This window comes from Macaca thibetana, chromosome 5, assembly GCF_024542745.1.
Source record: "Macaca thibetana thibetana isolate TM-01 chromosome 5, ASM2454274v1, whole genome shotgun sequence".
NCBI lineage: Eukaryota > Metazoa > Chordata > Mammalia > Primates > Cercopithecidae > Macaca > Macaca thibetana.
In genome coordinates, this window is record NC_065582.1 from 179,016,257 (window position 1) to 179,030,538 (window position 14,282).

The window sequence follows — 14,282 nt, forward strand, 5'->3', positions numbered from 1 at the left end:
CTGCACAATCTTTAGATTTGTGCCTTTTAAACGTATGTCCCATGGTGAAAACAGCTGTTACACACACTCCCAGCAGCGGTGCCGAATGGTGCAACTTTTCCGTGAGGCAGTGGGGTGGGGTGGGAGCGATGCTCTCTGGTCAAAGCCTTCTCGCCCTCTGAGCCACATTTCAACTTCAGGGAATCGATGCATAGAAACGATTCTGATTATGGACACAGCTTTCCAGACAAAAGCTGGTTGCTGTGGCGACATTTACAGAAGCAGCAAGTCCAAAGGGAGGGGAAAGGGTAGCTAAATAATGGTGTAGTCACTTAATGACACGTTCAACAGTCAGGGAATAAAATAGAGCTGGGCCAGAAAGAGCTGTCTGTGTCAACAGAAGCACATTTATTGCAGCATCGTTCGTAGTGCCGAGGAGCCGAAAGCAATGTGCCCAACAATCGCAGAACAGTAAACCAGTTTATGGCCCATCTCCTCCACAGATTATGTAGCCATAAAAATTTATGTTTACAATGACAGCTATCACGGGATAAAGGCTGGCAGTCTAATGTTAAATAAAATCCAGGGTGCAAATGTGCATACCGCAGTTCCAGCTGGGGAAATGAATTAAAATAGCAACACCAATGTGCCGGGGAGGCACCGCAGGTGATAGATCACTTTTTTTTCCCCCCAGATATTCTATAATGTGGTTCTATGTCTTCTATAAAAGTATATATTTAAATATAGGATGGGCGCAGTGGCTCACGCCTGTAATCTCAGCACTTGGGGAGGCTGAGGCAGGCGGATCACCTGAGGTCGGGAGTTCAAGACCAGCCTGACCAACATGCAGAAACCCCATCTCTACTAAAAATACAAAATTAGCCAGGCATGGTGGCACATCTGTAATCCCAGCTACTTGGGAGGCTGAGGCAGGAGAATCGCTTGAACCCGGGAGGCAAAGGTTGTGGTGAGCCGAGATTGTGCCATTGCACTCCAGCCTAGACAATAAGAGCGAAACTCTATCTCAAAAAAAAAAAAATAAGTAAATAAACAAAAAATAAAATAAACAAATAAATAAATATAAACAAGCTCTACTCAAACCACCACCCATTTCTGAGTTTCCAAGGTCGATGTGCAGAGATTTGCCCGTGTTCGACTCGGCTTGGTGGAAAAAGCTTGGGACTCGCAGTTCAGACTTGAGTTTGAAACTCAGCCTTGTCAATTTAATTTTTCTCTGAGTTTTTTCTATATTTTAAATCTGTATGTCTTCTATAGCTGTAAAATTGAAAAAATAATACCAACTACACGAGGTGGCTGTGAGAATTCAATGAGATTGTGTAAATACCCACTCATCCACAAATCCAGGACCTAGCAAATCATCAATGAGCCAGGCCACTCTAAGTGGCATTATCTGAACACTGCAGTAAAGGCAACCAGGAGGCAGCCTGGGAGCCAAATTGCACCCATAGCTATATTTTACGTGGCCCACAGGTATATATTTTACAGGCTGAGTGTCCCTCATCTGAAATGCTTGGGACCAGAAGGAATTTTGGATGTTTTCCAGATTTTGGAATATTTGCATAAACAGAATAAGGCATCTTGGGGATGGGACCCAAGTCTAACCATGAAATTCATTTGTTTCATACACACTTTATATATAATACATAGCCTGAAGGAAATCGTATATAATATTTTAAATAATTTTGTGCATGAATCAAAGTTTTGCCCGTGTTTTTACTGCAACCTGTCACATAAGACCAGGTGTGAAATTTCCCTGGCCTCATGTTGGTGCTTAGAAAATTTCAGATTTTGGAGCATTTTGGATTTTGGGTTTTTGGATTAGGGATGCCCAACCTGTATTCAGACCACAGTGTTACGGACATTTAAAATCCAACATTTATGTCCTTCAATTTCACATAAAGTAAGGTGTTATGGATTAAACTGTATCCCCTAAAAAGACAGGTTGAGGTTCTAACCTCAGTACTTCAGAATGTGACTTATTTGGAAATAGGATCACTGCAGATGTAGTTAAATGATCATGAGGCCACACTGAAGTAGGATGGACACCTGATCTAGCATGAGTGGTGGCTGCAAACCAAGGACACCAAAGATTGCTGGGAAACTGCTCTAAGCTAGGAAAAGGAAAGGAAGGGTCTGCTATAGGTTTTAGAGGAAGGGACAATGGCTCTACCGACACCTTAATTTCAGCATTCTGGCCTCTAGAACTGTTAAGACAATACACTTCTTTTCCCTTCTTGTTTTTTTTTTTTTTTTTTGTTTGTTTGTTTGTTTTTTGAGACAGGGTCTTGCTCTGCCACTGAGGCTGGAGTGCAGCGGTGCAATCATGACTCACTATAGCCTTGACCTCCTGGGCTCAAGCAGTCCTCCTGCTTCAGCCTCCCAAATAGCTGCGACTTCAGGCACCACCACATCCAGCTAATTTTTAAAATGTTTTGTAGAGACAGGGTCTTGCTATGTTGCCCAGGCTGATCTCAAACTCCTGGCTCAAGCAATCCACCCACCCTGACCTCTCAAAGTGCTGGAATTACAGGCATGAGCCACTGTGCCCGGCCTTTTTCTGTGGCTCTATGCCACTGATTTTGTGGTACTTTGTTAAGGCAGCCCTAGGAAACTAACAGATAAGGATTTACATTTATCCTGAAAGACTAGACTATCTGATGCCACCAGTCCACCTTCTTATAGCAACCAGGATTCAGGGCCCAGTTTGCCACAGTCCCCACCACTCCCTATTGCCACCTTGACACCAAGACTGTTTGTCCTTGGCCATTCACTATCACATTTGCACAGCCGTTTTCCTTATAGTTGAGAAATATTTCTCTATAACCACATCTCGATCAAAAGATAAACCAAACGGGGCACCTGTATTCAAAAAAAAGGAGAGGAGACCAGCCTAGCCAACATGGTGAAACCCTGCCTCTACTAAAAATACAACAATTAGCCAGGTGTGGTGGCACATGCCTGTAATCCCAGCTACTCGGGAGGCTGAGGCAGGAGAATTGCTTGACCTGGGCGGTGGAGGTTGCAATGAGGCGAGATGGCATCACTGCCCTCCAGCCTGGGCGACAGAGTGAGACTCTGTCTCAAAAAAAAAAAAAAAAAAAAAAAAAAAAAGGGAGAGGAGACCTGTGTCTTTGTGGAAGCAAAAAATAGGTTTATGGGTTTAAAGGCGAACTATGTTTTTGTTTGCTTGTTTGTTTTTGGTATCAGTTCCAGATTGGTCCATGTGGGCATTTGAATTTTACAAGCCCGGCTCCTTCAGACGCTGTTACTAGGAAACGGCAGACCTGTGTTTTCCAAAAAGACGACAGTTCTGCATGATTCCAACACAACACAAAGCTCCTGAGTATTTTCAGAACAGGATATGCTCTGATATAAACCAACCCTCAATGTCCCTTAAATCCTTCAAAAGGTTTAAGTATTTATGTTTTTAATTTCGGGTGAATATACCCTGAGGCCTAAGTAGAGAATTCATCAGGAAGTTTTCCATGAATAAATTACAATAACTGGGTCGCACGACACGGCCATATTGATGTTGCTTTGAGAGACAGCGATGACAGGCTTTTCATCATCAGGCATGCCGAGTTGTGTGTGTCCGCTTCAGGACCCCTGTGAAACCTCCCCCCTCCCACGGCCCATCTGCCCTGCAGATCTGTGACACAGTGGCAAGGCAGGGCAGGTGCACCATCGCAGGCTCACCTTGGGCGGTTTCAGACTTTTCCCTCGATGCCTTTTGGAGCGCAACAGCCGTTCTCTCTCCTAGAAGGAAACACAACGGTTGGCATTTCCAGCCAGCCTCACATCTCATGAATCAAAGCCACTGGCTCTCAAAGGGAGCTGGGCCTGCCCATCCGCACCAGGCATGGCTAGTTCAAGTTCTAAGTGCCCAAGTGATGGCTGCTTCTCTGAACTGAGAGCTACAGGGAGAGTTTATTATCCACCTTTTGACTTTATTGTTATTTCATTGAAATATATTCTTCACCCTAAACTGTATTGAGTCTTTCGTGTAATGAAGCAAAGATGGATGGATGGATAGATGGATGCATAGGTAAGTGGATGGAAGGATGAAAGGATGGATGGATGGATGGATGGATGGATGAAAGGAAGAAAGAGAGAAGTTAAAGAGGCAAAGTGAGATGGAGGCAGGCAAAATGAACATGACAATTATAATCAAAGCCTTTTATAGAATTTTGATCACTAGCTTTTCTATTCTTTGAAGACCAGTACATGGAACCATCACACACCCTCTTCGGTGAGCAGAACGCATTCTGCTTCTAAGATCCAACTAAAGCTCCCTTCAGGTGTTCTCTGCCTGTTGCCTAAGCTCCTTTCACAGAGAGCTGTGGAATTCTCTGGGTGTAATTCCCCACCTGCTTAGGACATGCTCAATCCCCTTTGATAGATCCATGCCCCATATGCACATCCAAAACTCACACAGGCAGCCTTAGCAAGGTGCTGGTCTGATTATAAGGTTCAAGTTTGTGGGCCCAAACTCACAGTCTGCAACTGCTAAGCTAAAAACCAACCAACCAAACAAACAAACAAAAAGTCTTCTCTGGAACAGATCATGCCAACTCTCTAAAGGCCAAAAGACATCCTTAAAACTGACACTGCTTCTTAACCACAGCAAGCCAGGGAGAAGATGTGAGAAAAGGGTAGCCATGGAAACTGTCCCCAGGTTCCAGTGATCTCATTTAAGCCAAGGCTGCTTGATGGCAGAATGAAGCAGGAATGTGCACACCAGGGTGAGCTTGGTGACTCCCAAAGTCAGCACTGCCTGACCCTGACCCAGCTCAGCAGCATCACTCTGAGCGCCAACGCCTGTTCCTGACACCCATGTCACCAGTGCCGCCCCCACCAGGGGCAGCCGCGCCTGCTGTGCTAGATGTACCAGTGAGAGGTCGTCAATGACGTGCTGCTGCTCCAGCACCTGCAGCCTCAGGAACTCGATCTCCTGCTCATCCCTCGTCAGGCTGAGGTCATTCAGGGAGGTGTGCCGCTTCAGAGAGGCCTGCGCTGACAGCTTTTCTTTCTGCAGCCACAGGGAGAGAGACCACCACAGGGTTAGCCGCCAACAACGTCTGTGAGGGACGGAGCTGGAGTGGAGCTCAGGGGTACAGGGACAGAAGGATGGATGGGAGGATGAGGGAGAGGATGGCCTGATAGGGCTGTGTCCCCACCCAAATCTCATCATGAATTGCAGCTCCCATAATTCCCACATGTTGTGGTAGGGGCCCGGTGGGAGATAATTGAGTCACGGGTGCGGTTCCCCCACCCCATGAATAAGTAGTGAATAAGTCTCTGATGTTTTTATACGGGGTTTCCCCTTTTACTTGGCTCTCAATTTCTCTTGTCTGCCACCATGTAAGATGTGCCTACAGCCTTCCACCATGATTGTGAGGCCTCCCCAGCCACGTGGAACTGTGAGTCCATTAAACCCCTCTTTTTCTTTGTAAATTACCCAGTCTCAGGTACGTCGTTATCAGCAGTGTGAAAATGGACTAATACGTGGCCATCTTGTCCTGTGCTGGAAGAGGGGACAGGGAAGACCAAAGCCAAGTCCAAGGTGGGGCTCACCATGCACACTGCTGACAGGAAGGGATGGGCAGGGCCTGGGGGTGGAAGATGACATCTGAAATGAGCCTAGAGAGCTGGGAGGGGAAGGCAGGGGAAGGAGAGGACTCCACACAACAGCAGTTACACACACACACACACACACACCCCTGCACCTGCTACAGTGCAGACAGCAGAGCGTGTGTGCCATCAGAGCCTCTGTCTTCCCGGCTGTAAAATGGGGGTTGATACTACTCTGAACAATGAATCTGAAAGCATTCTGTAAACTGTCAGCTACAAGACACCCGCCCCAACCACAAACACCAGGCATCCTAGCTGGAGGAGAAACCCCTCTGCAAAGCATCACCAGTGATCATCGTAATGGCTTTCACATGCTGGGTGTCCTCTGGGCCTGTTCCCTGTGAGGTCTTTACATGCTGTCATTTCATCCTCTTGATGATCCTTCAGTGTTGATATTTTCATTCCCATGTATGCATAAAGAAACAGAGGCTCAGAGAGAATGGGGGATGTGTTTAAGGACGCAGCTGTCTGACTCCCTCCGGACACAAACACCCAGAGAACAGTGAATGTGAGACAGGTGGAGAGAAGCGAGAGATATCTGTGACTGACGCTGCTCCTGGTGCTTCGTGGGGAGGTGGGTGGCAGGTGGGGCCCAGAACATGTGAACTGGGAGGTTCAGGGCTGGAGAATCCCAGACAGAGTTGGGAGTGCCAGGGCTGGCCCCAAGGGGCCCACAGCTCACCATTTCCACGTTTTCCCGCGTGAGGTTCTTGATTTTCTCCTCCATCCTCTGGATACTCTGCAACAAATCCTCATTTTTCTTGTTCATCCTCTTGTTTTTCTCCACCAGGGGCTTCAGCTGAACCTCGGTCTCTCGCGAGCGTTTCAGCTGTGGTTGGAAACAGGTACAGAGACTCAGACAACTTGACAACAGACGGCCAAGGTCACAGCACCAAGGTGAGCAGAGACTCAACCCGGTTAGGACCCCTTCTGAGGCCAGTGTCCTGGGTGACACATTTGTTTGCTAGTTGCATGACAATGGGCAAGTTCTCAGCCTCAATTTCCTCATCTATCAAATGAGAATCATGGCAGCTCCTGTATCCTAGGCACATGGTGAGAACTGAATGCATAGTGGTAGTCTCCCCAGTGTTATTTTCATGGAAAGAATTAGGAACAACTTAACTATCTATCAATATTATGACAACTACAGGCACAGCCACCACATGTGAAGGGGACACCTTCCCCATCCCCATGTTATAGACAAAGAACCTGAGCCCAAAGAGAGGAGGCAATGGGCCCACCTTCACAAAGAAAGTGCTAAGAATGCTTTGCACTCTTGCAAAGATTGGTGGTTTGAATTCACCAAGAATTAAACACAAGGGACTGACTCTAGACCCCTGAGTTTACTCCCCAGGCTGTAAATGTTAAGGTAAAATATTCTGATGGTATAGGTTGAAATATAAAATGTACCATGTGACCCATGCATTCTACTTCTAGAAACTTACCCACCCCCAAAAAAATGCCATGTAGAAGATACATGTGTGTCTTTACTGACTTGAACCTTTATTTAAAATCAGTAAAGACCCATATGTATCTTCTACATGGCATTTTTTTTTTTGAGACAGAAGGTAGGTAAAATGACATGGGTCATTTTGACAAAGGGTATCACTATGTCACCCAGGCTGGAGTGTCGTGGCATGATTTCAGCTCACTGCAACCTTGACATCCTGGGCTCAAGTGATCCCCCACCTCAGCCTCCCAAGTAGCCGGAACTACAGGTGTGCACCACTGTGCCCAGTTAATTATTTTTTGTATTTTTAGAGACAGGGTTTTGCCATGTTGCCCAGGCTGGGCTCAAACTCCTGAGCTCAAGGAATCTGCCCACGTTGGCTTCCCAAAGTGCTGAGATTACAGGCATGTGGCACCTCACAGAAATCCAGAAAGCAGCAACAGCCTAAAGATCCACCACTGGGAAGAGAGTTGAACAGACCATGGTATTTCCACACAATGGACTACCAAGCCACCGGTAAAAAGACAAAGACAGATCTCTAAGCGCTGATGGGGAGTGCTGTAATTGATCCATGAAGTGAAAAAAGCAAGTTGCAGAACAATACACAGCAGGGGAAAAAAATCCCAATTCACAACCATAAAATAAAAAGTCTCGGCCGGGCACGGTGGCTCAAGCCTGTAATCCCAGCACTTTGGGAGGCCGAGACGGGCGGATCACGAGGTCAGGAGATCGAGACCATCCTGGCTAACACGGTGAAACCCCGTCTCTACTAAAAAATACAAAAAAAAAAAAAAACTAGCCGGGCAGGTGGCGGTGTAGTCCCAGCTACTCGGGAGGCTGAGGCAGGAGAATGGCTTGAACCCGGGAGGCGGAGCTTGCAGTGAGCAGAGATTCGGCCACTGCACTCCAGCCCGGTCAACAGAGCAAGACTCCGTCTCAAAAATAAATAAATAAAAAATAAAAATAAAAATAAAAAGTCTCTTGGTGGGTTTCAAGGTATTTATTTAAACGTTAAAAACATGTAAGAACCACCCCAAACTAGCAGTAGTTACCTCACGATTTTAAGATTGAGGCCGGGCACGGTGGCTCATGCCTGTAATCCCAGCACTTTGGGAAGCTGAGGCAAGCCGATCACTTGAGGTCAGGAGTTCAGGACCAGCCTGGCCAACATGGTGAAACCCCATCTCTACTAAAAATACAAAAATTAGCCAGGCATGGTGGCAAGTGCCTGTAATCCCAGCTACTCGGGAGGCTGAGGCAGGAGAATCACTTGAACCCAGGAGGTGGAGGTTGTAGTGAGCTGAGATCATGTCACTGCACTCAAACCTGGGCGACAGAGCAAGACTCCACCTCAAAAAAAACAAAAGATTGAAGCGTTGGCAAACTTATCAGTTTCTACTTTTAACTACTTCAGTCTGATCTGACATGTTTCCAGAAGCCTATGATTTTTCCTAATCCACTCAGTAAACTATTATGCAGCTCATGAGTATTTATGAGCTTATAAATATTTAAATGAAGAGTGGAGACATAATATTAGATGTACAGTCTGATTAAAGCAAAAAAAAAAAAAAAAAAGCCTTTAAAAATACTGGAAGGAAGCGAATTTATTTTGATCCTGTTAAAGTTGTGGAGAGGTGATACTTATTGACGCTGTTCACCACTCATTTTTTTCAAATATTCTTCTGATATACTTCCCTTCATAATAGAAATTAGAATAAACATAAAAGTTATGAGGCATCTGTCAAGAAGTTGATGTATCAACTGCCATTACATAAAAATTAGTTTTGCTCTTATCCAGAAAATATAAACATATTCATGACATTGCTATTTTTACTGGAGATTTCTTTTTTAACCAGAAGTCTATGTTCATTATTTTTACAAGTAATGTATAAGTTTTAGTTTACAAGTATATACAATTTTATGCAAAAAAGTAAATAGATAAGCACAAATTAAAATTACCCATAATTACACCACCTAAAAGAATAACTTCTAGCCAGGTGTGGTGGCTCACACCTGTAATCCCAGCACTTTGGGAGGCTGAGGTGGGCAGATCACCTGAGGTCAGGAGTTCAAGACCAGCCTGGCCAACATGGAGAAACCCCATCTCTACTAAGAGTACAAAATTAGCCGGGCGTGGTGGTGCATGCCTGTAATCCCAGCTACTTGGGAGGCTGAGGCAGGAGAATCACTTGAACCCGGGAAGTGGAGGTTATAGTCAGCCAAGATCATGCCATTGTACCCCAGCCTGGGAGACAAAAGCAAAACTTTGTCTCAAAAAAAAAAAAAAAAAAAGAATAACTTCTAATATTCAAGATGATGACAATGTATTATTGTTCTGTAAACTGCATTTTTCATTTAATTTACTACGAACACATTTCCATGTCAGTTAAATAGGGTCTCCATCATCAATCTTAATGATAGTCTAGAATTCATTGTATAAATATTCCATGATCACTATGCCCCGTGCTTTAGTATTGAACAATCGGGTTTTTTTGTTTTTTAATTTTTGATTTGGTTTGGTTTGGGTTGTTAATATAAACAACACTGCAATGAACATCCTCTCCATGCTTCTCATGGAACTTCTCCAATTGTTTGCTCAAGATAAGTTCCTGCAAAAACAAATGGCAGTAAGAGATTTCTTCAATGAGCATGTGTTAGATTTTTAATCAAAAAGAAGAAAGAAGTTAAGTTCAGAGAACCAGAAGGCCTCTGCATTAACTTTCTGTGCAGGGCATGTTTCGGGGACTCGGGGCCCCTTCTTTGCACCCTGTGAGGCACCGCCTGTCTCTCAGGGCTGCTTACCAGTTCATTCCTCTCATCTGCCAACAGCGTATTTCTGTCTTCCAGCTTCCGTATCACTGAATTCAGTTCAGCAATTTTTAGTTGAAATCGCCTCACATCTCGCTCGTCCATATGTTGATCCTAAAAAAAAAAAAAAAAAAAAAAAAAAAGTCAAGACGTAAATGTACTTTGAAGAAGTTGTGTGGAGCCTTCTTAGAAAATTCACATGACATAATGGGTGAGATCCTTATTCAGGGGCCCACATGCCACACAGCAAGGTGGGGAACACGCAAGGCCACTGCACACCTGCGGAAGACTCCACCTAGAAGGCCACTGAGACTTCGAATCCTTCCGTGGCTCCTGGGGACCTTGTGATCAGGCCCTTCCCACCCTGCATCTCTTACAAAGGCCACCATGCACCGGCCCCTCACACAGTGTCCAGCACTTTATAATTTATAACAGGAATTTATCCAGGAATTTATAACATCCCCTCCAATGCTGAGTGAATGAGTGAATGAATGAATACATGCTGCCTCAGTGTCCTCTGTGGCTGACCAGAAGAATGCCCCGTAAATGGATGGGGGACCAGCCTGAGGCTGGCACAAGCTGCTGCCCCTCACCTGGACGCCCATGAGCTCCACCATGTCCCCAATCCCTGGCGGGAGCTCTCTCTTCGGGCTACTGTGGTGCCGCTCGGCCTCCTTGACCTGAACCAGCTGCTCATCCAAAGCCTCTTTCTGCAGAAGCAGCTTCTGGGTCTGCCCAGCCTGCACGCCAAGTTCCTTCTCCAAGGCCAGAATCACACGGTCTTTCCCTTTGATCTCATCCATCTGAAAAGGAGAAAGAATAAGCAGTCAGCCCTAGGGCTTGTGACCAAGGAAATCTCTCTCCTGCTTGGGGCCTTCAGCCCAGGGAAAGGTCAAAGCAGTGTCTCGGGCCTGAGTCAACTGAATTCAGTAAACTCCAGATGCAGAGCAAGCATAGCCCACAGCCCAGGGCTTGTTCCCTGTCACTGCCCCAAGACAGAGGAGACAGAGCTAGGGGTTAAGGCACGTATATATTCAACCTGACACACGTACTGACATCAATGTATGCTCCTGTCTCTCTTATGTTAATGAAATAAAATAAAACACTGCCAGCCCCCAGCCACGCCTCTGCAGCTCAGCTTCTTGGCAGAGTTGGCTTCTCTCTCCGTCTCCAGGCCCATGTCTCCCTCTCAGTCATTGACCCTCTCCTGCCTGGCCACAGCTCCCCAACACTCACCACCAGACAGCTCCTGCCAAGGTCACCAGTGCTCTCCTGGCCACCGAACCCACCAGATGACATTCTGTCCTCCCGCCCTGACTCCATCACTCACTCCCTGACTTCATGACCTCCTGTTCCCTCTCCCCAAGATCACTTCCCAGTTTCTATATTCTTTATAGACTGTCTTGCTCTGGCTGTCATTGAAGCCTGGAGTTTCCAAGGTTCAGGTCTCTTCTCACTCTGTATCCTCTCCAAGGCAGCCAGGTCCTTCCCAATGGTATCAAGCCCACGGATGCAGCAGATCTTAAACACATGCCTCAGCCCTGACTTCTCTCTGAGTTCCACAATCACAGAACCAGCTGGCTGCTTCACACCTCTGCTTGGATCTCGGAGGGACCACAGCTTCCCCACCTACAAACCTGAACTTAATCTTCAGTTCACCCCCAGCCCTGTCTTGTCCAGCCTTCCTATGGGGGAGTGTCAGAAGGGACACAGGCTCAATACAGTGGGCCGGGTGACAGTGCGGAAACCACACCAAAAAAAGTATGCAGAGGAAGTGTCAGCCCCAGGTCATCCACTCTGGCTTTTTCTGGATGCTCCAGTGAGGGCACTGTCCTGGTTAGATAGCAGCCCCCCAAGACCCATGGCCTTCCCGGAACTTCAGAACGGAACCTTATTTGGAAAGAGGGTAACCGCAGGTGCAATTAGTTAAGATGAGGTCATCCTGGAGCAGGGTGGGCCCTTATGACTGGTGTCCTTATCAGAGGAGAAGACAGACACAGAGGGGAAAGCCGTGTGAGGATGGAGGCAGAGGCTGGAGGGACGCGGCCTCAAGCCAAGGAACTCAAGGTCAGCTAGCAACACCAGCATCAGGAAGAGGCTGGGAAGGATCCTCTTCCACAGCCTTAGGGGGAAGTGTGGGCATGCAGACACCTTGATTTCAATCTCCTGGCCTCCAGAACTGTATGGGAACACATTTCTGTCATGTTAAGCCATGAAGTTTGAGAGTATTTGTTGCAGCAACTGCAAGGAAACAGATGCAAAGGCTCCTCCTGCTCAGCCCGCTCATGTAGCAGGTTACATTTCAGTGGATTACGATCCAAAGCTCTTACTTCTAAATCATATACCTTGATTTCAGACACAGACTGCCACAGCAGAGAATTTTAGGTGAAGGGCCCTGTTCTGATAGCAGAGAGAAACCAGCTAAAATCCCACCCACCCCCCAACCCTTACCATATGGGCAGGTTGGGCCACCTCTCTGACTCAACTTCTGTCTCTGTAAAATGTGGACAATAAGAAGACTTTAGAACCAACTCTGCCTAACTGTTGAGCAGCTTTGGAGCAACCATGGGAAGAACCTGGCACAGTGCCTGGCATATCGCAAGCCCGCCATCAGTGTTCGCTGCCACTCTTAATCTCTTCTAGCCCCTAGGTAACACGAGGCTATTTTATTTTAAAAGAAGACCGCTAAAAACTGAAAAAATAACATAGCGATGAGAGAAGAAAGGAAATGGTACCCCTAGATTCCAGACTGACAGGTTTTCCAGCCAAGTACCACAGTGCTACAGTTCTGATGTGGAATTTCCGTCACTTGCAACCAAAATAATCCTAATCAACATAGAGCTCAGGAAAGAACAACAAACTTGCCAGGGGTATCACTTCTCTCTTATGTGCTAGTTGGGAGCTAGGTACTAATTTATACTTCAGCACTCTCTGAGGCACCTTCTTTGGAAGACAAAAGGCTGCTTCCATCGGCCAGGATGATCTCTTGGCCCCTGCAATGGGTGCCCCATGCAGTTTCTCCTAAGCAGCCGCTGAATGTGCCCACTGTTCTCCCTGGTGATGGTCCACCAGCATCTACCTGCTTGGGCCAAATCCCAAATCCCGTGTATTGCAGTTTCCAAATGGGTAGGAGCACCGTCCGTTGCCCAGGAGGAATCTTTAAACATGCTGAAAACACCACTGCCAAGGTAGATGCCAACCCCAAAGCAAAAATCATTATGCAGAAGGAGCTTATTCATTTAATTCGCTCAAGCACGCTTTCATTAACTCAACACACACTGAGCTAAGCACTATCAGTGGGTGCTGAGAAACATTAGTGAGCAAAAGAGATCAGACTCCCTGCCCTGGGAGCTTCCATTCTGCGGGACGGGGGAGTAGGCAATAAACATATTAAATAAGCAGACATGGTAGCGATTCAGAGTGATTTGTGCTATGAGGAGAAAAACAACAATAACAACATCAAAGTGAGGGAAATTGGTAGGGGCAGCTAAGGGTGTTGCAAGCCAATAGTCTGTCCATCATGGGTAAGAGAGGGTTCTCATCTGCCCCTCAGTGTCAGCTTTGCAGTGAAGCCCCCACTAGCTCCCCACAAAAGGCAGCACCATCGCGAGCAAGACATCTCCAGGATCCCAAATTCTCCACCTGGAGGAGCACCAATTCCCCCTTGTCCTAGTAAGTGAGACAGAGGGCTTCTGCCCCAGCCACCACAAGAAAGTTTCCTAGAAAATATTCTCAAACAGCAGAGACAGCATCTAGAAATGGCCGGCCGGCCAATGCAGAACACGTTCCAGAGCCAGCATGAGAGTCCTGAGGCCCCAGAGGTTAAGACACTGGCAAGCTCATGTAGCAAGAGGCAGGCACACTCACAGTTCACTGACTTTACTCCTGGATCACAAGCTGAGCTCTCAGTGATCCTACCTCACTGCCCTTGGGACCCGGATGAAATCCTGAGCTTCCTGGAACTGCTCACCTGACCGTATGGAACATCCCTCAGCTTCCTTCCTGCATCCATCTCCCCTTCTCCCACACACCCAGTCTTAGCATGTGCAGTAGGAAAGGGGTGGAACTAACACCACTGTAAGTTCCCAGGGCAGTCCCTGATTGGCTTATGCCACCCAAATGTCCCAGCCCCAACAGTAATTGCTTCAGGATGGATGCACAACCCAATCAGAACCAATGGCCAGAAGAGGGCAGCGCCAGGATCCTCCTGTTTTTCTTTAGGAGCTGAGAAAGGGACTCTGGGCGGTGTGGTGTAAGAACACAGGACCTGGCATAGTGGTGGCATCCCCCCAACACAGCATGAGAGCCCACAGCCTGGGAATGACACAGCGGGAGGCAGAGCAGAGCCCAAGAACCCAGGATCCTGGATAACATCGTTAGTGCACCTGGAGCT

At 46.9% G+C, this 14,282-nt stretch overlaps 2 protein-coding genes across 4 annotated transcripts in view; one reads left to right on the forward strand and one right to left on the reverse strand.

Moving 5' to 3' along the window:
- JAKMIP1 (janus kinase and microtubule interacting protein 1) overlaps positions 1–14,282 on the reverse strand; it is a 180,097-nt gene that overhangs the window by 52,956 nt on the left and 112,859 nt on the right. For all 3 annotated transcript variants that reach the window (XM_050792098.1, XM_050792100.1, XM_050792099.1), the window contains exons 4-8: positions 10,483–10,692; positions 9,884–10,003; positions 6,314–6,460; positions 4,889–5,029; positions 3,697–3,756 (exon numbers count right to left, since the gene is read on the reverse strand). In XM_050792098.1, coding sequence (XP_050648055.1) covers positions 3,697–3,756; positions 4,889–5,029; positions 6,314–6,460; positions 9,884–10,003; positions 10,483–10,692 — 678 coding nt within the window. The remainder of the gene's footprint in view (positions 1–3,696; positions 3,757–4,888; positions 5,030–6,313; positions 6,461–9,883; positions 10,004–10,482; positions 10,693–14,282) is intronic.
- Positions 1–14,282, forward strand: part of MRFAP1 (Morf4 family associated protein 1) — a 572,854-nt gene that overhangs the window by 1,911 nt on the left and 556,661 nt on the right. The gene's annotated exons all lie outside the window — the stretch shown is intronic.